General features: G+C 40.0%; 1 protein-coding gene across 1 annotated transcript; it reads right to left on the bottom strand.

Moving 5' to 3' along the window:
- Positions 1 to 97: 97 nt before the first annotated feature.
- PCOLCE2 (procollagen C-endopeptidase enhancer 2) lies at positions 98 to 27,823 on the bottom strand. Its single transcript, XM_032193554.1, has 9 exons — positions 27,712 to 27,823; positions 27,381 to 27,489; positions 18,852 to 19,107; positions 15,322 to 15,446; positions 12,153 to 12,289; positions 7,207 to 7,361; positions 4,900 to 4,983; positions 2,186 to 2,353; positions 98 to 607 (listed from the first exon to the last, which is right to left on the bottom strand). The coding sequence occupies exons 1-9, from the start codon at positions 27,786 to 27,788 to the stop codon at positions 477 to 479; spliced, it is 1,242 nt and encodes a 413-aa protein (XP_032049445.1). The 5' UTR covers positions 27,789 to 27,823; the 3' UTR covers positions 98 to 476.
- Positions 27,824 to 27,900: the final 77 nt, after the last annotated feature.

The following is a 27,900-nucleotide window of genomic DNA, read 5'->3' as shown; positions in this document are numbered from 1 at the left end:
CAGCACAGCATTTTATATGTGTAGCATCCCCTACTTTATACATAATGAATAACTAGGTAGTATATGATTTAATCTTAAAATATTTTATTAAGCACAGATAATAATGCAGGAATCCATGTAATAAAAAAACTTCAGAGAAACAGCTATGTTATAATGAGTTACTATAAATATTGCACTTAGAATTCTTATTTTACATATATAACTCCTTAAAAAAAATGGACAATTATTATAAATTAACAGCTTCCAAGTAACTGGAATTTGGTATGTTTCAGATCAGATGGCTGTGCTGCAAATCTTCAACTTTCATATTCAGGATTTGTAACTGATGCCACTTTGTGCTGGAATGAGCTTAGGTGGGTAGGAGGGAAAAAAGGGTAAGCATGGTCTTAGTGCTGACAGTCAGTGTTTTCACGACTTAAACTAAATGAAAATTCTTTTCCAAGAGAGATGATAGAGTGCAGCTACAGAGTTCAGTTTTAACATGTTCTGTTTTTCAAGGCATTCAGGATCTTTTGGTTCTTAGTCTTAAAACTCATGACAAAGCTGTTGGGAAGGACTTTGCCTCTACCGTCTTCTTCTACTTGACCCATGATGATGTAGTTTAAACCTACAAAGGAGAGTGTGATATTACAAGGCAGAACTCCAGGGTGTGATCTAGTAGGTATAGTTCGGTATCTGTGGTCTGCATTCATTTTCACTGTTACTGCTGTCTTGCAGCATTTTTCCTTCCTCCCCAAAGCATATACAAAGCATACAATGAACCACATTACATAAAAATCAAGTACATAAGTAAGCATCTACTGTATAGTTAAACATATGGGAGATTTTTTTTTTAATAGAGCTTGTCAAATGAGTCTAAAAAGCATTAGAAAAGCAGTATAAACACTGGATACCGTAGTCACTAATATCCAAACAGGAATGCGTCTCAATTTTTGGATATTTTTTCACATGCTCAGTTTGTAAGATAATGCACCTTACTCTTTCCATTCCCTTTTTCTCCCCCAAGTACATAAACATACTCTAGAAACATATAGAAGCAGTTGGGTAAGCAGAGTGGATTTGATGTGTGATAAACCCTGGCTTTGGAGCAATCAGGTGGATTTGAGTATTAGAGATTTGCAAGGCCTCAGGCAGGAAAGAGTGGTGTTACAAGGGAGTAAGCAGAAATGCACAGAGTTTAGATATTAAGTAATGGCTAATAAATAATTCACAGAGATCTAGGAAGAGAAACAACAGTATGTGGTTTGGAGCCAGCAATCTACCTAAAAGGAGACAGTTTGTTCCAGCAAGGATGCTATTATGTCTCCCAGACAGCTGTCTGGTTTCCAAAGAACTAAAGGTAAAAGAAAAAGAGATCTGACAAGGATTGTTCGCTTTGGTACTGCCCCCTTTGAAGTAATACTTAACATTTAGGACACCACTGGCATTTACGTGGGTTTCCTTTTTTTGTGATTATTAGATTATGTCGACTGTTTCCTGCTATGGCTCCATCCATGTCCTGTTTTACTGGTTTGCTCAGGAGGAAAAGCTAATGACTGTCTTATTTTTTTGCTTAGTTACTTCCGTGAAACAGCCTCAGTACTTCTTATAGCATTGTATAGGTTGCCCTTACTATGTTTAGCTGGCAATCTTTGTTGATCTACTCGGTAAAATAATACTGTTTAAAATAGCTATAGAAATACTAGCTGTTTGCAGGTATAGAATGAGCTATTCTATACTAATACTACTGGCATTGCTACAGCAAAGATATAAATCTATACAGGATAGAAGCAACAGCATAACACAATTTTTATTTGCTGTGACACACTGCTCTTTCAGGTTCAGTATGCTGTTGTTTTTCCATTCTGAATAACTGTGTATGAAAACTACAAAAATACATATATGTAAAAAAACAAAATCAAACTGAGTTTCATTTGAGAGAGCCAAATCAGATTTTACTTGCTGTCATGCAAGTTTTAAAAACTGTTTTTCAAACTCATTTGACCTGAGTCTCATCTTTTATAGGTAAAACTAAGAATGAAATACGAACCTGAATAACTAGTTGTTGTCTTAATTTCATTTAAATATTAGTTGCTGATTATAGAATCAATTATTGTAATTCTGAGTTTTGTGGACATAGTTCAAACAGCAATTTTCAAAACTTGTCTTTTATAAACAAACAAAGCAGTTATTTTGTTCTACTTACCTCTTCTGATGAGAGGACATTGCTTACATACTACAACAATCCTGGCACTCATACTCTTGCCTGCTTGCTGGATTGCTAGATTTCCCTCCTTATATACATTAATGATCGATATTGTTGCATGCAAACTTCCAGCACGTGTTATTGCTGTGATTACTGTTCCAGTTATTACTAGAAAAAAAGACATTTGATACATTTTAATTATTCTTTTAGAAATAGATTTTGGGGACCATAGGAACTGAATTAACAGATTAGTCCTTAATTAAGATGCAAATAATACTGGAAATGGTCTCTCAATATGTGGGTGATGCCAATAATAAAAACTCACTACCAACAAATTTTGGTGGCACCAAATATAAAACTTCCTAGAATGCATCAATCATTTAGAAGCCCTGATCTAAATTTTGATAATTTTAATTAAGCACTACAATGTGATACTATTTTCAATGACTTATCTTAAAACAGTGGAGAAGATAAACTGAAAATACTCTAGCACAAAGCTAAATTCCCAGCTCTCCTGCAGTCTCATGCTGCAGTGACTTCATTCTGCTTTAGGGTGCAGCCACTACCCTGGTCTGGTTTTCAGCAAAATGATACTAAGCTGTCCCCACTTCCCTGAAACAGCAGACTTTCTCTAATTGCATGGGTTTAGCTATAGAGTGAATTAGATTTAAAAAGAAAAAAAAATGGTTTGGGGACGAAGTTGTTTCATCCAAGTTGCCATACAGGATTAATGGTTGTAAGGCATCTTTTAAGGGAATTAAGAAGCTAGGTATTGGTTTGGGAAAAGCCTGAGACATAACAGATCATCAGTGACAATGCTATCCAATTATACAGCAACCACCCTTTTTTATCAGTGATTTGTGTCTGCAGATGAAAAGCACTGTTTTTAAGCTTCCTTATGTTATAAATGAGGTCTCAACTCAATCTGAATTTTGTAATATTTATAAAACAAATATTTCTAAAAGGTATAAAAGGCAAGTAAACAGCGCTGGGTGTGCGGGGAGTCTACGCTCCACCAACACGCACACACGAACATCAAACATTCTAAATATACAGAACATTGCTTTTACATACTAAACCCGAGTCTGCCTATACATACGTACAATCAGGAAAGGTAGAAAACAATCCTTTAAGTTCCATGACTTAAGAGTCTTCATTTTCCCATTCCTTTTCTGCATTACGTACAAGTCTCCATTTTCCATTCCCTTTGAACAATATGTCTTGCTTTAAGTTGTCAAGCAACTCAGTCTTCAGGCCTTATGTATCCCGTCCTTCTCACATTGAAGAAAAGCATATCCATCTCCTTTTCAAGGCCAATCGGCCTGGGTCAAAAGGCACATTCAGGTCAACAGGGGGCAGAACAGCAAAAGCCTTCGATGGCTGCAGCAGCAGAGGGGCCCATGGCATAGCAGTTGGATCAGTAAAGGAGCCCGCAGCTCCCTCACTATCTAGCAAACCACATGCTTCTCACTGTGGTCCCACATGTCTCTTTAAGGCCTCAGAGACTGCTCGCCAGGTGCCGAGCAATCCCACTGCAACCTTGTCGTTTTTAGTTGCAGGGTCCCACACCTTGACCTCAGTTTGGTCCCATATTTCAGGCTCATAAACTGTCCAATTGTTAAGAAGGAGAATGAGCTGTAAGGTTACCAGGACAGTCTTTGTTCCTAAGGATGTATGATTCCCCATAATGCGCAGCTGCTTACCAGCGAGAGGCAGTTGTGTGCACAGGTCCGCTTCTCTCAGATCGAGCTTCTCTCCAGCTCCAGTGCGCCTATTCCCAGCAACTTTCTGTACGAGCTTCTCTGAGCAGTTTGCTGAGTCTGGCCGAACCTATCTCCATGAGGCAATCAAAATGCCTGTTCCCATCCTGGTCTCCATTCTGCCAGCCTGCTCCTCTTCACTTCTTTTTCCTGCTTCTTTATTGATGTAACTTCATCGTGCTGCCCTTTTTCTTTTTTTATCTTGAGGGCAGTTTCCCTCTTATACTCTTCTCCCCACAGCACTTCTTTTCAAAACAACTTTTCTTTGGTCAAACAACTTTGAATGTAACAACAACAGCAAACACCCAGAAACATCCATGCCTTAACAGCTGGAGAACAAGAGAACCATCTGGAGAACAAGAAACCCTAGACTGCATGGGGTCTCCTGAATCACCCTTTTTTGGTGATTCAGTCTCTAAACTCTTTTATATTCCTCAGCGTTAAGAGTCTAATGTTATCTCAACCACGGGGTTTTCCAACCCCCATTGCCACATTCCCAAATCTCCCCTTTCTTTATTAATATCAACCATTTTCTCGACACGAATTACCACTCCATATATAACACTTATAAATTATTTTTAAAGTATTTTGGAAGTTTATAAACTGAGTTGTGGAACAGTCAGCAGGTATGGCATAAAACGTGTATTGGCTGGTTACAGACGAATGAGATGACGATCCAGTAACTGAATCAATGCTCTCCTACAGGAGGTTGCCTTATATTTAGTCATTTGGTTTTTAGACTGAGGAAGTATGCTTGTTTCAGACATACCTGCAGCGCCTATTTCAGAATATCTCCAAGAGCGTTTTAAGAGATACACAGATACTAATGTCAGATACGCACATAAGTAAAAACACAACTTATGTATTAATTAAAACTCAGAAATACATCTGGTAAAATTCCTAGATGTATAAACATAGTGTCAAATCAATAAGAAACAGACTTTGCTTTCTTACCGAAGTTGCTTGAACAGTAATTGCTTTCAAGAGTCCCACTCCTTTTACACTTCTGCTGGCACAGGGCAACTGTAGGTTTCAAACCTTTTTGAAGAGCACATAATAAATTAAAATTGAAAAATTCAAAACAAATGCAAGCAGTATGTTTGGGGAAATAAAAATCTGGATATGCACATGAACGCCACAATAACCATAAACCCCTTTCCTGCCATCAACTCCAATCTTTCCGTGTGCTTTTTAACGGTATTACAGTGGGATTTTTACAGAGAAATTGTTTGATTGTGCTGTGATTTTAAATGCGTAACTTGCTAGTGTTCTTGCCTATTGTCATATAGTCCTTGTAGTATGTTTTAAGTAAGATAACATTAGATTACAGTAACATTTACTTCAGAGGGAGGGAGTGGATTTCTGTCAGAAATTACAGTGCTGTGATGGAAGAGATCAGAGTTCAAATTCCCATCTTTTTTTTCTTTTTTTTTTTTTTTACATAGTGTCATGACATGAAGTACTGTATAGTTTTTATTGATGACATTGAAACACATTATAATGTGTGAATTATCTACTTAACGTTAGGGGCTACAGCTGCTTAGCACTGATTTACATTTTCTTTCTGAAACAATGCTTTGGTTAAAGACAAATACTCTACTTCACACCAGCTCCTTTAGCTGGATGTTAGTAGTCTCTGTACTTGATCTGGCTAAGACTTTGCACATAAGGTTGTAGTGTTTTTAAGGTTTTAATATCCTTTTCAAATTTGTTTGGAATTGGTCGATGAGGTCACAATTACTAGAAAGATGGCTCTGAGAGATGGACAGGTTAAAAAATAGACAAATCAGACAACCTACATAACCCTAATTTCCCCCTGAAAGAAAATAAATTAGTTATGAAGAATATCTTGGCTTTTTTCTTCAGAATGCATCATTCTGCAGAAGTCTTAGCCTATAATTTCTGAAAAAGAGCTTCTGACTGATTTCTTATTTATGTTCTTACAGTTCTCATTTACATTATACTTCTCTTTTAATGAATTTAACTGATACTTTTTATGAAGATTTCTGAAATTCATCTGAGTGGCAAACAACTTTGTCTTCCATATGTATCCATGACTGTTAGATCTTCATGTTCATTATTTTGCCTTTCAAATCCCAAGTTTAAAAATTCATCGCCATATTTTTCATTGATGTGGGTTTTGTTTTTTGTTTGTTTTGCCTTGAATTGTGTTTGGTTTTGTTTTGCTCGTTTGTTTTTAGTCTTCACTGATATTCAGTAAGACTCTTTAGAAAGCTTGCAGCATGAGATGTGACAGCCTTGATTAACTGAGACAGGGTGTTGGAGGTAACTTTAAGAAGTTCTTTATAGAGAAAAAGAGCTGAAATCATTAGATTACTAGTCACATCAGAATGATTTACAGGTCATTATGATTGCATGTTTTTCATGTTTATTTTCATCTATTTTAAATACCTCAGTCTCAGTATTTAAACACCACAACTTCTTGGTCTCCTGCTGACAAGCCATTTCTGTCCTGACTGCTGATACATTTTAAGTACAGATCAGGTTCTGTTGCAAAACATCATCAATAATTTTGTTTTGTGCCATAACTGTATCTTAAACTGCTCTCATTCAGGTTATAGAAATTGTATGAATTTGTCCCTTCAGTATGTCAGGAATGAGGTAGTTTTGGCAAGGCCTTCAAAGAAATCCTCCCCTGATCTTTCATATATTCTGTTTGGTCTTAAATATAAAAGGAAACTTATTTTTAGTCTGATTTCTTCATAAATTCTTGTCCCTGAAAATCTTTGAATAAAAACAATTCTGTCAACAGGATGTTGGCAGAATCTGAAGAGGGCTCAGGTGGCTTCCATAACAATTTATCTTAATAACTACATGAAGAGAAATATGGCCAAATTTTTACAAATTAACTTATTTAGAAGAAAAAGGTCCTTGAAATAAAACATTTCCTGAAATATGTGGAACTTCTTGTACAAAAGAATTTTCTTCACATTTCTATGGAATTTGGTGAAAGATGCTCGCTAGTTAGCTGTCAAAAAATGAGAAGAGACAAGAATATTCACTGAGCTGGAGTAACTGTTACAGTGAACTGGAGAGTTTTCTTTTTAATAATGTTAACTAGATTCTATGTGCCCTCTTGAGTATATTAGTTTTCATTAATTTCCTCAACATCTTAAATACTAACAAACCAAAAACCTAACTTTTAATATACCTTCTGTTATTTTTTTTCCAAAACCCTCTTCTCCTCCTGGAATACATTATTTTTCTAATTAAATAAAGCCAATAAAAAAAAAATCTTACTTGATGTAGAAGGGGTTGTTGTGGTAGTAGGTAGAACTGTAGTTGTTGGTAACTTTTTTGGTCTAAATTTATAATGGCCAATAAAACCATCAGCTGTTAAACTTAAATCAGATAAAAACTGAATGAGCAACTCATTTTTCTCAGATAGGATAGGCCTGGAATAGAAAAAAAATAACTTCCATTAGTTTTAATGTCAAAGCCAAAAACCATTAATAGAATTCTCTCTCTCTCTCACACACACACACACACACAAAAGGTGTTTCATGTTTATTATTATTATAAATGCTCTATCTGCCCCCAGACTAATACTGAAATACATGTTCCTTTGCTAGCATGTCAGACACTGATGTTGTAACTGAGAACCTCATTCTGTTGAATCATAAACTTCTGATTCCTGAGGGTTATGTCAGTGCAAGTATCTTTAAATTCCTGTGTAGCTTCATTGCAGACTTCACTTACATGGAATGAAGAGGGCTAGATTAATGCCTTGGGGAAATATAATAAAGAAATCCTCAATAGATAGCAGAGGTGAGTAAATGTTTTAGACAAAAATTTTTGTCTATAGAAAAATATATTACATATTTGGAAGGTCTGAAGAAAATTAATTTGATGTTGGACTCTGGAATTGTTCTATAAAAACACTAAAAATATTTGGGGTTGGTACTACTTCTGCGGACCCGGGTTTTACCAATGATTGAATATTTATTTCTGAGGCCTTAGAGAGCTGATGCTGTTATTTTAATAGGATTTGAAAATTTGTAAACAAGCACTCTTCTGTGTGTTAATTTTCAGTTCATAAACTGTGTAGTATCTACTGTGACACTGTTTCTGGATTTAGATGTGGTGTGATGAGGCTTCATTCTGTTAGAGCAAACTGTATGGCATGCAAGTCTAGCAAAGGAACACTTCTCTTGTTGTTTTGAGCATTCCACAGACCTTGCCTCAATGTTCATTTATAATTATTAACACAGATTATCTTGTTTGGAAAGAGGAAGAAAAATTAATTTAGAGATAAACATAGAGGCAAAAGATACTTGAGAGAAGAAAAGAGAAAATAGTTTTAAGATGTATTTTCACTGAACTGACTTTGTTGCTTCTTCTCAGGAAATCTGATAGAGTTCAGGATCCTTTAGCAGGAGTTCTTCAAGACGCTTTTTAGGGCTTTTAGAGTAAAAACTTGTCATTCTCTCTTTTTTTTTTTTTTTTTTTCCCCAGGTATTTCAGAAATCAGCTCACTGAGGGTTGAATTTGACATAACCAAAAGTAAGTGCATGATTATCTGGAATTCTGATTTGCAGTTACTGTGGTAATTGCACAGATTGATTTTCTTACCACAGCACTGATGCAGGCCTCAGAATTAGGAGGGGAGTTACCAGCTGTAGGAAAGCTTTGTTCTGCTTGCTGAACAGCAGAAGTAAAACACCAAGTAATCAAAAAAATTTGACCAGTGTATCCTATCTTTTTTTAAAAAGGCTTTTTGTCTCAAGGGTGGAGGGTGTGTTTGTTTTTTAGAGTGATGATTTCTCCTAATTTATTATTATGATCTATACCTTTCATTTATGTAGTGTACTAATTGCACTCAGGAATCAGATACGTGGTTACGCTATGTGCTTCCTGGTTTACAGCTGGATCTGGGTTCGTGTCTGCAACCACCAAATGAGTTCAAGGTATCCACTTTACTAATCTTTCTTAAGTATACTGTTTCTGTTACAAAATGCCACATTACATTGTCTATAACTACTGGTTAATGAGTTCCACCTTGTTTAATTGCTGTGTCAGATCCGTAAATAATACTCCATATAGAAGTCCTTCTTCATGATTCAGTTTACATACCATGATTTCAGTATTATTTTTTTTTACAATGGTGGTCCTGTCCTCACTGTTTTTCTGAACCTAGCTGATAAATTCTGGTGAGAATTCTGCAGAGCTAGTGAAAAATCCCCAAGAGCCATACTTTCTCCCTTTGCACTGGATACATAAGCTGTCTATATATTATTTTTTAAGGGAAAGTGACTGTTCAAGCTCTGGACTAGATCAGGACAGTAAGCAATGCTGTCCTAAAACTATCTTTCAGGAAACTTCTAACATTCTGTAACAGGATATCTCATCTCTGAGCTATGTGGCCTGGGTCTGAGCCCAGACTTCTGCCCTTATTTGCCTGTTGCACAAAGTCCATATTAAAATGACTATATTTTTGAAGCCCACTAGGGCTTTGGCAGACCAATTCACAGCTTTGACCTGCTATGGAGAAAGACGCTGAGCCACAGTTGAGAGGTGGTTTAGGAAGCCACTCCTGGTCACCTCTCAAGGATTAACTAGCACTTCTTTCTTCTGCGTTGCCTTGTCAGCCAAGACCAAATCCTGATGGTTCAAAGCATACTGCAGAGCTGGGCTACGTCTTAGCTGGAAAGAGGCAAATAAGTCACAGGGACTGGAGGCCACTGGCTTCATTTTGCAGGGGTATTGTTCCCTGCTGTCTTTTGAGAACCAAGGGAAGGATAAGATCTTGTAGAGCTCACTTCTTACCTCAGTTGTAAAAGCTCTGCAATGTCACAACTTAAACAGGAAAAAAATACAGAAAGTTAAACTGGACTTGAATTGTGCCCTTTTTGGGTTGGAAACTAGTCTGTGTGCTCAATCATCCTTTGAATCATCCTTTGGATCCAACTTGTGCTCAGCAAAACACCCATGGCAGGAATTGAAAGTATTTGTATGGAACATTGCTAGTTAAGTATTTCTAGGGGGAGATTCAGTTAGGTTATTTTTTGTTTATTTTACAGGAGCTTAAAGGTAAATACCTTACTGATCTATGCTCAGCTGTAATGGATGGATTTGCAAAGTCACAATGAGGTTCCCATGCTGTGCTCCTCAATGAGGTACCTGTCTACCTTGTCGTAAAGCACTAAATAACATTACTAACCTCTGTCATCTGCTGGCCATTGTGTTTTACTCTGTGTAAAATATTGGCATGTGTGCAGTAGAGTTCCTTTGGGGAAGAGTTTTTTTACTTCAGATGATGATGATTTGTTATCTGATATATATACTGGTGCTTACAACATTCAGCTCAAAGAAATGTATTGACTGTTTGGAGATGTATTCGGTCTACCTGCAGTCATTCCAACTGCCACAGCACTGCAAGGCAACAATGCATGGCATCTTTTTTTCCAGGCAAAACTCTAAGCTGGAAAGTATGAAGTGGCTTTGCTATGGATACATACTTGAGGCAAAAATGGAGGAGTTCTGAATGTCATTTGGCAAAGGGGTGGAAGTGGATGTCCAAGACTTGTAACCCACCTTCTTGCCTTATGGACTCTTTACTACTAACTCTGCCTTGCATGGTCTCCTTCCATACTACAGCCTTTGTGTTGGAGGCAATAAGGAAAGATAGTTCTACTTCTGCTAGAGAAGATTGTCCTGCAAATAAGGAAGTGATTATGTATATAACTACAGCTAAAATTTAGTCTCTTGCATCATTTTAATGGCCTAAATTAACTAGCACTTCACAATTTTACCTGTAAGACTTTCTGGTGTCAGTATCTTTTTTACAGAGCAGGTTTTTAACTTTAATACAAGAAGACAACAATGAATTTAAGCCTGAAAAGAAGTATCTTTTCCAAATAGGAACATGGTGTTCCAAAAAAAAAAAAAGGGCAACTCCAGACCAAAAGCCTGAGGTGGCTGAAGGAAACTGAAGTTAGTATATTTTAGGTGCAACACTGCCTTTAATTAAATCCTTACCAAATTTCAAATACATTTCTGTAGGAGTGGGCTTACTTCCTCTATTTCTAACATTGTCATGCTATTAGGTAATGATCAGAAATAGCAAGAGAAAGAGTATAGCTGCTGCATGGAGAAGAAAAGTCTTTTTAGAATTCTGCAGAACGTCTGCCTCCCCTCTTGTCTCTGGAGGGTATACCACATAACCTTAGAAAAACAACCAACCAAAAAACCTCACAGTAAAGAAAGATGGAGGCATGCACCTCCTCCCTTATACCATAATTAGTTGCTCTTGGGAATCAAACTAGCTGTCACTTCTGAGACTTAAATCTATTCATACACTTCCATGAATTTTTTAATAGCTTGTATTTCTTCATCCCCTTCATCCTGTAAAGCTACTCAGTTTTAAGATGCTTAATGGAAGGGGAACAAGGGAGGAAAAAAGTTAAAAATTACTACCCTTACTCAAATAAGACATACTTCTTAAATAATTATAATCTACTATTGCTACCATTGTTTGCACTGGGGCTGTTTCTTGGGCATTGGAGAGGTGGGGCCATTACAGGGAGGTCTTGTGTTTATTTGAGGGTTGGGATTTTGAAAACGGGGTGGTTTTGCTTTTGTGTTTTTTATTTTTGAGCAGGGGTGGTAAGGATGGTGGCAGCAGCAGTTTGACAGTAAAGCTACTGAAAGCCTGTGGTGCTATCCAGCATGCTCGTGTGCCAGGAGGGGACACACCTCAGCACAGCTGGAAGAGATGGTGAGCAGTGACACATGGAGCAGCCGTGGAACCTGCAGAAGGGGTGTGACTGAAGGTAACATGAGTCAGATCAAGTGAGTCAAGAGCCAAGGGACTAGGGAATTCAGCTGGATCCTGCACTTCAGTATCTACCATCAAAACACAGTAAGTGATGCTAGTGTTCAGCTAGCATTAATACTGGTATCATACCAATATCAGAGGCGTTACTGCTAGCATTATTAGAATGAGCTCTAATGAGCCTTGAGGGACAGGACAGAACATGAGTTGGAGCCAGGGCTAGTCATGGAGGGACAGAGGAAAAGAGAAAACCCCAGGAGAGACAAGATACTAAACAACTCCTAGAAATGCAATTGGAGATAGAAAATGAGATATTGAAGGGGGAAAAAATATCTTTCAAAAGCCTAATACAGAACCATTAGCTAAGTGATGTATAGTGTTGTAAAGTTCATCATCAATGACAGTTACTTACCCTGGTGGACTGTCTCCACAATACTTCCCAATCCTTTTTGCATCGTTGATTTCCCCACCATTAAACACTGCAACATAGTCATATCTGCAGTAGTTGTCTCTCTCCACATCAAACTTCTCAAACTTTAATTCTATTAGCTGCAGAGAAAGTGCAAATAACTTACTAAGGCTTCGGTATGCAGAATTTGAGCAGTACTTATAGTAAATGACCTCTTCATATGAACTACTAAATGATTTTTGCCTTCCATAAAGCAAAAGTCCTTAATCCACTTGACTGTGGATTTGGTATTTGAATCTCTCTGGCAAACACTTCAAAATAGGACCTTAATATAGCATTTTGTTCTCAAGTATATGCAAATATAACTTCTTGTAGTTATCTTTATGAGTGAATGTAAACTGAATAGTTATAGTTAGGTGTTGCACTGTTTTTAAAGAAACTAACTTAAATCTAAACCACAGAAAAAGGGCTGTTAGTGCCATTGTATCCCCCTAGATACGCTAACAAAAAAGCAAAGCCAAAGTTGGTAAGAACCATTTCACTGACTAGATCAAGAGCAGATTTTGAACCATTGCTCTGTGGTTGCAAATCCTGTATTTACTTGATGTAGAAATAAGAAGGTCAAACACAAAAATATTAATAGAAAATTACTACATAATAAGACTAAAACCAAAGGAAACTAAGTAGTTAAAGAAATAATGTTTCCATACAGAATTTCCATAAATGTTAGGGCTTCAGAAGTCCTAGCTGTGAACTAATATAACTTATTTCTAGTACTGATGTTATTTTTTCCAATAAAACTTGTAATTTATGTACTTTTCTACTCAAGAAAGAAAAGCAGTGGAAAAGAAATTGAATGTATGAGTCTGAAAGTAAGTCCTGCAGCATGATCGTCAGTTGTGTGCAGCAAGGAAGGAAAACATAACTACATGAATGAAACAAAGGTAACGCCTGCATTTAGGTTGCTTCTTTATATGAAGTACGACAGTATTTTTAATCATCCTCCAGTAAATAGCACAAATGAGACTTGAATGACAACACTGAATTGTGTTGGCTGTGGATATGCAGAATTTCTCTTCAAAGGGCTGTCTCAAACAAGATGCTATTAAATGTGTTAAGACTACAAAGCCATTTGTAGATCACCTACGTTAATTTACTAACATAGTAAAGGTGATCTTGTTCTATATCTGTAATAAAGGTAGCCTGTTATCACCTGATGTTTTAGTTTTGCCAGGATATATTTTTGCACTCTTGACATACAATGCATCATTTTGTTACCTCAAAAGTATAAGTAGCCCAGGGCAAAGAGAAACAAACTTCAAAGGACAATGACTTGGTTTCTGAGACAAGCAAGAGATTTGTTTCAAAAACCTTGTCACCAATATGGGAAAAAAAGCACTCTAAATGGAAGTACTTATCTCATTAATAGGCTTATGAGCAAAAAGATGGTATAGAAAGGAGTAATGCAAGTGGAAACACTGAATTTTTCCATACACAGGAAAAGCAGCATGCCATCATGCCTACTTTACTATTGTTCATGAGTGCTCTTTGCACTAACAAAGAGGTATTACATGATAGATTAGAAGCTCTTCACCATCATGAGGAGCTGCTCTATCTTCTGAAATAAATGAAGAAATTATTTAGTTATATTAGAAGCAAAACACTGGCTTGTTTTATTGCTCACATGCTTGTGAAAGGGAAGTGGAGACAGTATAACCTAGACTTTGGCAAATGGGAGAGTGAAAAGCTTTTTATTTGAACTTGGAGAGAGATGCTTACTCAATATATTTTCAAAAATTGCTTTTGGTATTGTCAAAATTCTGCCCCGTTTGCATGCAAGCAACCACTTTTGCAGCACATGAAAGATATATATTCGGACACATGGATTTATGGAGCAGGATGCTGAAAAGGCACAAGATAGTGCCTTAATTTTTATGCTTACATTACATTTCCTAGATCTTTTCTACAAGCTTGGGAAGAGTTTTTAGGCTTATCTAGAGATGGCTGGAAAGAACCGACGTAATCTGCAGTTTAAAGATAAGGTTTTAAAAATGACTGCCCCTCTATAGGATTGTTAAATGACCTAGCAAGGAATGTGGATTAAAGAGGAGCACAGGAAAGACTAAGCTGATATACTGCTTCAGTTCAAGGGGAAAAAATATCTTGGGAAATGGAAAAGCATGAAAGGTCTTAAGAATATATTTATTTGGGGCAACTTTTTATTTAGAGGATTATGATCATGAGCAGAAGATTAAGGAGCAAGTTTTCTTTATGTGTAGAGGAATGTAAAAAGCTGGAGATCGTTAAAAAACACAACCTATCAAACATGCTCAGTGACCAGGATATTCAATCACTGTAGAGTTTCTGCCAGGTTACAGAGCAGATGGCTCAAAAACAATCACAGAATGTGAAGCTAGGACTGAGATGAGCTCTACAGCATAGGGAACAACATGTTCTGGCCATGTGTGGCAAACAGTGGCAAATGAGCCATATTTCTCTACTGTTTGAGTCTTACTGAAGTGGTAACGTATACTTCGAAGGTGTCTGGCTAATTAAGCAATCATGTTATGAGATGAAGTCTTCAAAATATAAAATAAGAAAATTTTATGACATGTACATTGAAGATCCCTGTGCAAGACACATCTTAATATATTCCCTGTACTGCAAGCGGAACCAATAAAATAATTTCTGCTTTTAATAAATTCAGTCAGCTCTACTCGAGTCCCTCTGTACCAAACACCACTAACACTGAAAATGCTACAGATGGAGTTAGACTTTAAACTTAGCATTTGTCATCATCATGCCTGGTGCTGAGATGATCACCTCCTCTAACTTAATTTGCATGATGTTTAGTTAATTAACAAAATCATCTTCAAAAGATCCTCTTTAAAAGCCTCATCAGCTATAGATGGTCTGAAAGTTTAATGCAGGCAAATGTGTCAGCATGCATAAACCAGCACGTAATGTTTAGTTTCCTCAAGTGAGCCAGGTCATGTATGAGAGAAAGGTGAGTACAGCTGAGGCTAGGCAGGCCCACACTACTCCAAATTTCAGCCAGTCAGTGTTTTCACTGTTGGAGTGCCATGGAAGCAGCATATCACATGCACGGGCTGTTGGCAACACGTCAACGCTGGTGAGTAGCGGGAGGTGCGGGGCGATGGCAGCACCTTACCTGGTTCTTTGGGGCGACGATGTGCCAGGAGCACGTAACTCCAGCCGGGTAATCCCGCTCTGGCCAGTTGGGCGTTTGGAAGGAGCCAGAAGGCTTCTCCAGTCGTCCCCCACAGTATTGATCCCCTGGAAGTACAGTACACTGTGCAAAGTAGAGGCCAAAAGCAATGTGTGTGACCCAGCTGATGCGCTGGCCTCGCTGTGCCAGTGCCCAGGCATTGGTGGGGTGCCGTAAGATCTTTTACTGCCGTTAAAGATAACAAAAAATGTTTCTATAAATACATCAACACAAAAAGGAGGACTAAGGAGAATCTCCATCCTTTACTGGATGCGGGGGGAAACTTAGTTACAAGAGATGAGGAAAAGGCGGAGGTGCTCAATGCCTTCTTTGCCTCAGTCTTTAGCGGCAATACCGGATGTTCTCTGGATACTCAGTACCCTGAGCTGGTGGAAGGGGATGGGGAACAGGATGTGGCCCTCATTATCCATGAAGAACTGGTTGGTGACCTGCTACGGCACTTAGATGTGCACAAGTCGATGGGGCCGGATGGGATCCACCCAAGGGTACTGAGGGAACTGGCAGAGGAGCTGGCCAAGCCACTGTCCATCATTTATCAACAGTCCTGGCTATCGGGGGAGGTCCCAATCGACTGGCGGCTAGCAAACGTGACGCCCATCTACAAGAAGGGCTGGAGGGCAGACCCGGGAAACTACAGGCCTGTCAGTTTGACCTCAGTGCCAGGAAAGCTCATGGAGCAGATCCTCCTGAGAGTCATCATGCAGCACTTGAAGGGGAAGCAGGCGATCAGGCCCAGTCAGCATGGCTTTATGAAAGGCAGGTCATGCTTGACGAACCTGATCTCCTTCTATGACAAAGTGACATGCTGGGTGGATGAGGGAAAGGCTGTGGATGTGGTCTACCTTGACTTCAGCAAGGCTTTTGACACCGTCTCCCACAGCATTCTCCTCAAGAAACTGGCTGATCTTGGCTTGGACTGGCGCACGCTTCGTTGGGTTAGAAACTGGCTGGATAGCCGGGCCCAAAGAGTCGTGGTGAATGGAGCCAAGTCCAGTTGGAGGCCAGTCACTAGTGGCGTCCCCCAGGGCTCGGTGCTGGGGCCGGTCCTCTTTAATATCTTCATCGATGATCTGGACGAGGGCATCGAGTGCACCCTCAGTAAGTTCGCAGATGACACCAAGTTAGGTGCGTGTGTCGATCTGCTTGAGGGTAGGAAAGCTCTGCAGGAGGATCTGGATAGGCTGCACCGATGGGCTGAGGTCAACTGCATGAAGTTTAACAAGGCCAAGTGCCGGGTCCTGCACCTGGGGCGCAATAACCCCAAGCAGAGCTACAGACTGGGAGAGGAATGGTTGGAAAGCTGCCAGGCAGAGAAGGACCTGGGAGTGATGGTGGACAGTCGGCTGAATATGAGCCAGCAGTGTGCTCAGGTGGCCAAGAAGGCCAACGGCATCCTGGCTTGTATCAGGAACAGCGTGACCAGCAGGGCTAGGGAGGTGATCGTCCCCCTGTACTCAGCTCTGGTGAGGCCGCACCTCGAGTACTGTGTTCAGTTTTGGGCCCCTTGCTACAAGAAGGACATCGAGGTGCTTGAGCGGGTGCAGAGAAGGGCGACGAAGCTGGTGAGGGGCCTGGAGAACAAGTCCTACGAGGAGCGGCTGAGGGAGCTGGGCTTGTTCAGCCTGGAGAAGAGGAGGCTCAGGGGCGACCTTATCGCTCTCTATGGGTACCTCAAGGGAGGCTGTAGTGAGGTGGGGGTTGGTCTGTTCTCCCACGTGCCTGGTGACAGGACGAGGGGGAATGGGCTTAAGTTGAGCCAGGGGAGTTTTAGGTTAGATGTTAGGAAGAACTTCTTCACTGAAAGGGTTGTGAGGCACTGGAACAGGCTGCCCAGGGAAGTGGTGGAGTCACCATCCCTGGAAGTCTTCAAAAGACGTTTAGAAGTAGAGCTTAGGGATATGGTTTAGTGGAGGGCTGTTAGCGTTAGGTTGGAGGTTGGACTCGATGACCTTGAGGTCTCTTCCAACCTAGGAAATTCTGTGATTCTGTGATTCTGTAAGGCCTTGGGGCAGATCTAGGCTGGGGCTGCTCCATGCTGGGCATAGACGGTTCTGCCCAGCTCCTGCTGGCCCCAACAGCTGAACCATGGGGTATGGCTGAGCCCAGCGACTCAGCTGGTGGTGCCTTGGGGAAAACAGATTTAAGAAAGGGCAGAAAGATGAAGTGAAAGAGGGGGTACAGTGAGAACCAGCCCTATGAGCACCTGGGTCAGAGGAGGAGGAGGAGTTGGAGCATGGCTTCCCCACAGCTCCTACTGGAGCCATGTAGAGGTGACAGTGTTCTCTGAAGGAACTGCCGCCTATGGAGAGCCCACGATAGAGCATGTCATTTTTCTCTGTATCTACTCCTCACAGTCCCAAATTGCAAGCCTGTATCAGGTATGTAATCTTTACTTATAATACCATTAGGAGTCTATTAAAGTGACTCTATCATGCCATGGTTGTCTAATATGTTTTTCAGGAAATTATCCACAGTGTTGGAACTGGAAGGACTAATGAGTTAGCTGTCATCTGCACTACATCAGCCCAAAAACCTGTCTAGTCTGGTAGCAAAATACCAAAAGCCGTGAAAAAATTCAATTGGTATGGCAGGAACCCAGTAATATGACCTCCCTGTAATGTCCCAGATTTACCAAGCAAAAGGTAATGCCTTTGTGTTCAATAACCCCTAATAAGTTTTTCTTTCTTTTTTTTTTTTTTTTTTCCTAATTGTTTTTAAGTCTGATGTAAAAATCTTCAACCTGTGATTTGATCCCGTGGCACAGCACTCTCCACCACTTGACAGCTCATTGGGAAGAATCACCATTTCCTTTCCTTTGCAGCCACTTGCTCATCTGCCTTTTGTATTAGAAACAGTGGCTGTGTTCCCCATTCACTTTTTCCACACTGGTTGTGAGTTGAGGGCCCTCTCCTATACCCCCACTGAGCTTCTCTTTACCAGCCTGAAGAGATACATTAAAAGGTTTGTTTTTCATACTGTTTTCAAAAAAACGTCAAGTTTCTGTATTTTTTTGTTACTTATGGAGCACTGGCATGGTGCTTAATTATTGCTTTTGTTATTATGCTCAATTAGTGTTTTCATAAATTATTCTATTTCAAACCCACTATCTCATTCCTAAGTACTACAGTCAATTCAGAGCCTGTCGTATATATAAAGTTAGTGTGTTTTCTCCCGTATTTGCAACATTTATCTACGTTGAATTTAATTTTATTGACAAGCTATTACCATATTGCTGCTAGATGCAGTCCTGCAATTCAAAATAGTCAGCCCTCCTCTTTACTATTTTGATTAACTATTATGGGTAATCGCTATTTGCTAAGTAAGGTAATTAACGAATACATTGAGCAACACAATCCCTAATATTTCTAGCATCACATCTTTAGCATTAGTGTAGCTCTCCATAGAGTTGTACAGTTATATTTGTCTTCAGCACATACATAATTGACAGTTACCTCTTTCATGTGGCTCTGCTGCAGAAAACTTTGCAATGAATCCACTTCCAGCCGTATTAGCATCTGAAGTCATCTGCACCAACATTTTATTGCTGTTGGATACAAGGGCACCTGGTTTCACAGTACCACAGAACCTGCCGATGCGTTGTCCATTGGCATGGCCATTGTATATATCCACAAAATCATATCGGCACAAATTGTCACTTTCCAGGTCTAAATATCTAAAAGAAAGAACCACAACTTTTCCTTCTGGAACCTGCAGAGAGAGAGAGAGAGAGAGAGGTGTGTGTGTGGGGGGATATATCTTGAGGTGTGACTGACACATCTGATCCCACTTTTTGCATGGATACTTTCATGTCCTTCTACTCTCACCAATTAACCTCTTTTTCTCAACTATTCTCTAGTATGTTTTTTAAAATATTGGACCAATCATAAAAATAAAACTCTAGCGATCTCTGTTAGCATTATCATCTTCCTTTATCACAGGATTTCTAGGTTGGAAGAGACCTCAAGATCATCGAGTCCAACCTCTGACCTAACACTAACAGTCCCCACTAAACCATATCCCTAAGCTCTACATCTAAACGTCCTTTAAAGACCTCCATGGATGGTGACTCCACCACTTCCCTGGGCAGCCTGTTCCAATGTCTAACAACCCTTTCAGTAAAGAAGTTCTTCCTAAGATCCAACCTAAAACTCCCCTGGCGCAACTTAAGCCCATTCCCCCTCATCCTGTCACCAGGCAGGTGGGAGAACAGACCAACCCCCACCTTGCTACAGCCTCCTTTAAGGTACCTGTAGAGAGCGATAAGGTCGCCCCTGAGCCTCCTTTTCTCCAGGCTGAACAATCCCAGCTCCCTCAGCCGCTAATGCACTGATGCACTGTACCCTCTAGCCAGATTGTGATAGTTATATGCCTTCACCTCCCAGATCAGTTTGTATTGTTTCATTTCTTTGCTGAAAGTATTGCAATCAACCATGCAGCTCCCTGTCACCAAGTCAGGCTAGGAGGATAAGATTAATGAGATTTTTTAGTTTTTTTTTAAATACAGAACAAGTAATTTACAATTTTTAGAAAATAAAATGGTTCTTGTTATCTTGCTGATGTGTCATATAATTTATCAACATTATTTACATTTGTAACTCCAAATGGAAACTTTACAGCTAATACTGTACAACCCTAATAGTCAGCTATCAGAGTGGGTTCATTTATCATGAAAGCTGAAGTGAAAGAGTTATATTTGGAAAGAACATGTAAAACTATGAGCAGAGTTCAAAAAAAATAATTGTGGGTGTCCTCAATATAGAAAAGAGTTTTGTTTTCTGAAATATCTGGGGAAACGTAAGACAAAGTAAATAGTCTTAAATGCTTGTATCTGTAGACATTGTGGAAGAGGCAAGAGTAGTGAAAAGGATGTAAATTACGAGAGTATAATAGTCTACAAGGAGGAGAACGCTTCCTTGGATAGACTTGCAAGCTTTTAAGCAGCACACTGTGAAAATTATTCTAATGAGCACTCAACTCTATTTAACAGGACAGGAAGAAGGGAAATGGTATTTTAAAGTATAGAGGGAACTTAGACAGGCAGAGCGTAATTATCTTCATTCAATTCCTTGCCTGGTAGAGTGGTTACCAATTAAAATAATTGCAGCTGTTCTGTTTTACTGAGACACTACTATGATTTTCAGCTTTAAATACACTTAATGTATCTGCAGTAAGTCCACATTTAAGGTACTTCATTTAAGAGTTCACGAATTTTTTTCTTCTTAACAGTGACTCATTTTAAAACACCAGCTTGAGATAAACTGGAACTGAACTGTGCCTATATGAAATCATCAAACAGCATTGGAATTTTATGAGTCTCAGTTGTTAAAAATGCCTTGTCAGATGGAAGTAGATAGATGGAAGTGACTTAACCACAAAAGAGAGTAATAATAGGAACATCTCCAAATGTAATGAAAAATGTGCTGTATACATAATAAGGTTACTTGCTCATACAGATACTTTTATGTCCAGTGCCAGTACTGATTCTGAGGGCCGACTTCTGCAAGGACTGTTCACATCTGTCCAGGGCCCTTGCAGACATGGGCTGACCAACCCCACAGCAGTTCATATTGTTGCACAGAATATAGTTTCAGAACATTTTCCTTTAATCCTTGTTCAAAGTTCTTTCCAAAACTGCATGCAGCTCTCCTGTGGTGACGCATGTTATTACTACTACTACTACATTAAAACCACAAAACTCATTTAATCTTAACAGAAATTCCACAGCACGATGACTATGTTTTAGGAAACTTTAAAGCCAGATGTTAGGTTTAACTGTCATGCTACTGAAATGGGCAAGCTATATAGCCAGTATAGGAAAATAACCCACATATTCAGCATAACGCCAATACAGATGTGTGGACATTTTGTAAGACATCCTGTGAAAGCAATATGACTCCTTGAATCACTACTCTCATAACTAAATGTCTCATTATTGCATTTACTTTTGTCTTGTGGTCTGAATCACCAAGAGGCATTAAGAAAAGGAGTTAAGAGGAATTCAGGATTCATGTCAGAAGACCTGAATTTTATTTATGGTTATACTACAAACTCTATGAGACAAAACAGATCAGTTTAAAAAAAAATCTGGCTGTAAATTCAGTCAGATAAAGTTAGATTTAGGCAGCTCTATAAAAGCAGGTTTTTTTTTTTTTTCTTTTTTTTTCTTTTTTTTCCCCAGAAGTAGTAAACAGCTGTATATAAAATAACACATACTCTTCTGGGGTTGGAACACTTGTTATCCTTAAGTCTATGCAACTGGAACAATAGGAATTAATTTAGATGACCTTTAAAGGTTATCATGTTTTAATTTAATACAGGCTGAGCTGTTTGTCCAACATTTCCTACAACAAACCATGGTTTTCAGTGTATTTGCAGTTTTACTAGCTTATTTTTAATGAGTTTCCCCTTTTTCTTCCACTGTTTTTGAAAGTTGACCTGCTCTATCACATTAGGTTAGTTTTATTAGCGCTTATGAGATTTTTCCCTACTTTCTCAGCTTCAGTTTCTTCTTTGAAGACGTCTTGTCCGTCCCAGAGTTTGGAGAAGGAAGCTGAAATATGAGAGGTGGCTCGTTCTGGGGTAAGAAACAGGCTTTTTGCTGTCCTTCTAGAAACATGTTCTGGTTTATCCAAGTCATTATCCTTCAGTAACACCAATGGGATCTCGCTGACAGCTTTGCTGCATGAGCACATTGAACCAGCACCACTCTGCTAGTGCCAGCCTCGCACCACTCACTTCTGCTGCCAGGCTTTCCCCTCCCTCCTGCTGCCCCAGGGGGGGCATTGAGAGAACCAGGACAGGGGACCGACCTGCGCTCAGGGGGGAAAGGAGGCTGGCCAAGCAGCCAAACTCTGAGTTGCCAGTCAACCATTCACTCAAGTCTTGGGTTTTCAGGTTCCCCTTTTTCTCTTTCCACCATTGACTATGTTATAGATTATAGATTTCATTACAGATTTTAGTCTCTCCAGCTTCTGTTAATTCAGCCTACTTACCTTGGCAAAGACTGTTCCCCACAGATGTACTCAGCAACATGGTTATGTATGTTCAACAAGGAGCCTATGCCAGACCTTAGTTGTCAGAATAATCCTTGCTCACATTTAGCTGAATTTGGGGATATAAGTTATTTATGTATCATGTTTATATACATGTTCGCACATACAAATGTGTCAGTTCCTTAATCACAGACACTACGTACTGTCATTACTATATAAACTAATGTTATTGCTTATTAAAATAATAATTGTCATGATTCACAAAAATAACAAATGTGTTCCATCATGTTAAAATGAATTGAAAGTTTGTGGTCTGACCAGATGACATGCGAGAGTGCAGACGATGGTAGTTCCACATTCTGGCAACAGCCACACCAGTTAGCAGCTACTCCCAAGGAATCTTGCCCTGAATACAGGCGTCTTTGCAAAACAATACATTTGACTTCTACCATTTCCTTTTTAAAAAGTTGAATCTAATGTGTTAAGATCTGCCAGTGTTTATCCTAAGACATTAAAAATATTGCTCCATAAGAAACCCAAAGGGAGAAAACACAGGCCAGCATGACTCAGTTTTGTTTACTTTGAGACACGTCTGAGCCTGATGCAGTAAGAAGATGGGATACCTCAGAGGAGGAATTGGAAGGAATTGTAGCTCTGTTCTTAAAAAGAAAGAGGAGTCAAAGGAAGAAGTGATGCCTTCCCTGCATGGTGTGCCTTATTTTTCTGTTTTATCCATCCAGCTGGTATCTCGTAATTGCAGAGCCACCATGTCTGCCCCTCCTTGTCAACTGAGTGTGACGGACCCATACTTGCCCTTGGCTTTTCTTCTTATTTGATTCTCTGGACTTTTTTAGGATCAGATATGACACTGAACTCACATGAAGGATGCCACTTCTTTTCACAAACCTGCAGTACCCCTATAGTAGGTTAAAGGAAAAGAGCAGTCCCTGAGTTTTTAGGGAGAGTTGTTCTAGAGCGTAATGCCTATAAATAATCTGTGTAGATTACTGACTTCTTAAAAAGGGTGGGATTATTTCAGATATATACAACTCACCACAGAATAAGGTTCCCAGATCTTTTTTTGGTTGCCATTCATTGCAGGCATTTCATGTAATCTTAATCAAAATTCACTTACATTTAACGTACTTGAGCTGTTTTTCTGTTGTTGTTCTGACTGAAAACAAAGCTTTTTCATGATGGGCCTCTTTAAGTATCTGGCAAGATAGTCACACTGTCCCACTCTTCCAAGTTATTTATTTGAGATTATTTGCTTTGGAAATAACCTTTTGTTGGTGAAAAATCCTGAAATGCCAACCTTCTGAGAAAATATTTTGGCTGATTTTTAAACCTATACTGTAAATATTTAATATCAAAATGCTGATTGTATGTTTTGCCACAGCAGTCCTAGGTAACTTTCAAAAACATATCAGCTACTTTCAAGCCAAATCATATTAGCTGTCTCTGCTGAGAATGAATATGAAAGATACTTGGAATTACATCCTGGGAAGAACCATAGTTCCTGCCCAGTCCCTTGTTCCCTAACTCCATCATCTCCAGCCACAAAGGAACAATTTAAAAAAATCATATCAGTTTGCTCTCCCTGGCAATAGCACAAGATTATGTTAAACTATGTCTTTTCAATCCATACAACCATGGGTAAAGACCTGTTCTCTACTAGGAGGGACACTGCACAACTACATGGGAAAACGAATGCTTAAAATGTAGAGAAAACGATTCAAAATATTTCAGTCCCCCAGGGCAGATTGCCCAGGTAAGTAAAAATTTTCAAACCCTGCTTATTGTCAGCAAACCTGCTGGAACACAGCTCTCGAACCTATAAATATATAACCTTACGTAACTCTGATGGCCTTAAGTATCATTTTTGCACATAAAGTTGTTAGACTTTTAAGAGAACTACCGTCTGCCAGAAAAAGACAGGACAGTAATCCAGATTCTTGGACTATGTGACACATTTGTGTGAGGTGATGGCCAAGAAAGGATTACAGAGTATTAAAAATAAATGTATATGACATTTTAGATAAAGCAATATACATTACTATAGGAAAGGAAATAGCTGTACAAATGACTTCTTAGCAAAACCAACTAAAAGCTGCTGGGTAGTCTGCCAAGGCTGTAATATAACCACAAGCATGTGCTGAACACTTCTTAGAGCTCTTAGAATAGAGAAGCTGTTTTCTTTAGCCAGCTGAAAAAGTCCCAGTCTCTTGAAATAACAGAACCATAATTGAGTTAGAGAGACTCTTCTAGCTCTAGCAAACCAGTTGGAAAGATTTCAGCTGACACCTGAATGCCACATTGCTTTATCTGTATTACCCGTAACATTTTCTAAGCCTACTTTCATCTAAAAAATGAATTAGCTGTCACCGCCTCACTGGGGATTTCTTCTCTAGAAGATGAGATTCTCTAGTTGAGGAAACAACAGCCTCATGCTTCTTGTGACCCAGATGCAAAGTGAATCAATGTCTTTCCAGTCTTGCAGACTTGTCAGATCCTGCATGAGGCACAGAGTTTTCAGGAAGGGAAGGTGCTCGCAGCCTTTGGCTAAAACTGACAGGCAAAAGCCTGTCACCTTCCAAGATCAGATGCTAAATGAGGAAGCCTAACATAGTAACTACAGCGAATTTCTCCACGGCAGTGTAACTTGCTTTCCTATTTGGGTACTACTGCAAACTGGTCTGAGCCTCAGCCGTATCTGGTGAAAGGATTTTGTTGTTTAAAGTCAGGCTGACCGGGTCCTTGAGTATACCACTACCCCTTGGCTGGGTAAGTCACTTTCTTTTTACAGAGAGTATGGACTGAGTCTTCCTAGTTACGATAGCCTTTGCCTTCCATATATCCTTGTCTGCACATCCAAAACACAGTGTTCTGCACAATACACAGGGAAAAAAAAAATCAGCCTGGCATAGTGAACAGCAGTGTCTACGGTACTGCAGTTGTGCAGCTCTTCAACATTGGGTGAGCTACAAGAGGGTAGGTGTACATCAGTCAGAAGGGCAAGAGTAACTGGCAGCACAGCAGTGAAGTAAGAGTGAGGATGATTGTGAAATGCCAGAAGCCATTGAGCTCCCTCCCGTGATCCATAAAGCCTGAATGCAGGCACAGCTCTGCTACAGCCTTGTGGTAAGGCTGCTCAACATCTGTGCAAGGCTACACTGGATGCTCACATCTTGCTGGCAACAGCAGCATTAAGTCTGCAATGAAACCAATTGGTGTGGATTCTTTAAATACAATTGTTCTCTTCTCCAGTAGAGGATGAAGGGCAGATCCATAGGATTCATCAGTAAATTCTTTTTCAGGGCTGCTTCCATTTGTAGTCTGAATTTTTAATGGTAAAAAAATAAAATAAAATTACACTCTTGTCACCAAAATGATAATTTTCCTCCAGATTCAATTTTGAACTTTTGAAGATCCAATACCAACTTATATTGATAAATTAACTTTGATTATTTTTCCTTCTATTTAAGGCACGCATGCATGACTCCAAATAGAATTTGTGTCTGCTCTTTAGATTGTAAACTGGGCCACACTAATTGCTGTAGTTTCAGCCTCTTCAGACAGCAGGAAGCATGTTTGTTTACAAGCATATGCTACATCTCACATCATGCTCTTCCAGATAATACCAGTCACAGATTAAAGGTAACCTTTAACTTGGCCCTAATAATAAGGCAACATAAAGGTGCAGGAGGCAGCTGCTGCAGCTTCACTGGTATCCTTCAGATAAAATGATTAAAATTACATCTTTCATTTGGTACAAGAGTCATTTAACAGAACGCTGTAAACAGATCAATGTCTCCTGCTTTGCGTCAGCATCTCTCTAGTAGCAAGAGACAATTATCGTGTAGCATCCTATTCAACAGCCATCACCTAGCTTGTAATGCAGCCTTTGAACTAAGGTTATCTTTGTCTTCAATGCAGAGACTTTTTTTTTCATACTTTTTGTACTTCTTTTTCTTCTGTCAAGTCCACATTCTAGGCCTGAATGTCACAGAAGGTCTAAGTGAACTGTGCCTAAAAAACCAGGGAAATTTAATGGGCAATTTTGGAAGGTGCAGAGTTTGGGGAGACGTGAGGAAAAGTAGTATTTATTCAGAACTCTTTCTCTGAGTTCGTGGATAAGGGCACATCCAGCACTGAAGTGTTTAGTTCTAGCTGCTTAATGCTCCTTGCTGCTCACAAATACGATGTCTCTGCCCTACAGCCTTATTTCAGCATCAAAATGTCAATCATACCATATGCTTTTGCATGGTCATTTTTAAATGTAACACCACTTTCTTACTGCTTTGTCAGCTTGCTGTATGCCATACTCAGTTGTGCTGGCTGGTAGAACATTGTTATTAGCATGCTATGAGTAAACCTGTTCACAATATTTTTGGTTTTGCTTGAAACTTCTGCTTCTTGCTGCCAACAAATTTTGCTTTTCTGATGCCTTACATTATCTACACCTTAAAGCTTTACTTTAATCCTTTTGGTCTTACTATTGATTTCTGTAGTGATGGGAAGAGTACATACTTGCTTTTATTGGAGTTGATTTTAAAACCATTAGAGGTGTTTCTGTGTAAGTCAATTAAATTTTGATTCTGCTAATAGACAAGGTCAGTTCCACAGTGCACCTTTCAGCAACTGTCATCGTATTAGAGTAACCCTAAAACGCTCCAGGTAGTTGAGCTGCTCTGAGTTACTAAGGTCATTACTGCACACATCTGCTATCCCATATGAACCACTGGCACTAACAACAAGCAGCTCTTCATCGAATCACAGAATCACTAAGGCTGGAAAAGCCCTCCAAGCTCATCTGGTCCAACTATCCCCTTACCGCCAATGTCACCCACTAACCCATGTCCCCAGGCACCACGTCCAACCTTCCCTTGTACACTCCCAGGCACTGTGACTCCACCACTTCCCTGGGCGACCCCTTCCACTGCCTGACCGCTCTCCCAGCACTAAGTTTGTGATAGGAAAGACTCTTACTGTGATCTTCCAAGTGCATTTGCTGTTCGGAGGGTAGACTCCAGGAAACCCTTCGCTCCCAATAAACCCCGACTCTCCAGACACAACTCCTCCACATGCAAAGGTAGGCCTGAGAACAACAAGAAAAAAATAAAAATTAAAATAAAAATCTTTCATTTACTGTTTGTGTGCCAGCAATGCTGGAAGGGACAAGCACAGAGACGGAGCCCCGGGCCTGCCCCTCCTCGCTCCCCCGGCTCTCAGCCCCGCTGCCCAGCACGGGGCCGCCCTGCGGGGCGCCGGGGGCCGCGGCTGGGGAGCCCTCTGGGTGCCGGCCGGGTGCCGGCGGTACCTGTGCGGGGCGGCCGCAGGGCGCGCCGCCGCCAGCAGCGGCAGGAGCAGCGGCAGCAGCGGGGCGGCGGGCGGCATCCTCGGGCGGGGGCAGCGCTCCTCGGACGCCCGCTCTGCCCCGCGGCCGGGGGAGGAGGAACAGCCTTCAGCCGCCCTCCGCCCCCGGGGCAGGGCAGGGCAGGGCAGGGCC

This window comes from Aythya fuligula, chromosome 9 (genome assembly GCF_009819795.1).
Source record: "Aythya fuligula isolate bAytFul2 chromosome 9, bAytFul2.pri, whole genome shotgun sequence".
NCBI classification, from domain to species: Eukaryota; Metazoa; Chordata; class Aves; order Anseriformes; family Anatidae; genus Aythya; species Aythya fuligula.
The sequence above is the reverse complement of the archived record's forward strand: the minus strand, read 5'-3'. Positions and strand labels throughout refer to the sequence as shown.

Coding starts and splice junctions, on each gene's coding strand:
- PCOLCE2 (XM_032193554.1), bottom strand. CDS start 27,788: ATGCCGCCCGCCGCCCCGCTGCTGCCGCTGCTCCTGCCGCTGCTGGCG. Junction 19,108..27,380: donor AATGCACTTGGAAGATCACA/GTAAGAGTCTTT, acceptor CTCTCTCTGCAG/GTTCCAGAAGGAAAAGTTGT. Junction 12,290..15,321: donor TCGTCGCCCCAAAGAACCAG/GTAAGGTGCTGC, acceptor CTTTCTCTGCAG/CTAATAGAATTAAAGTTTGA.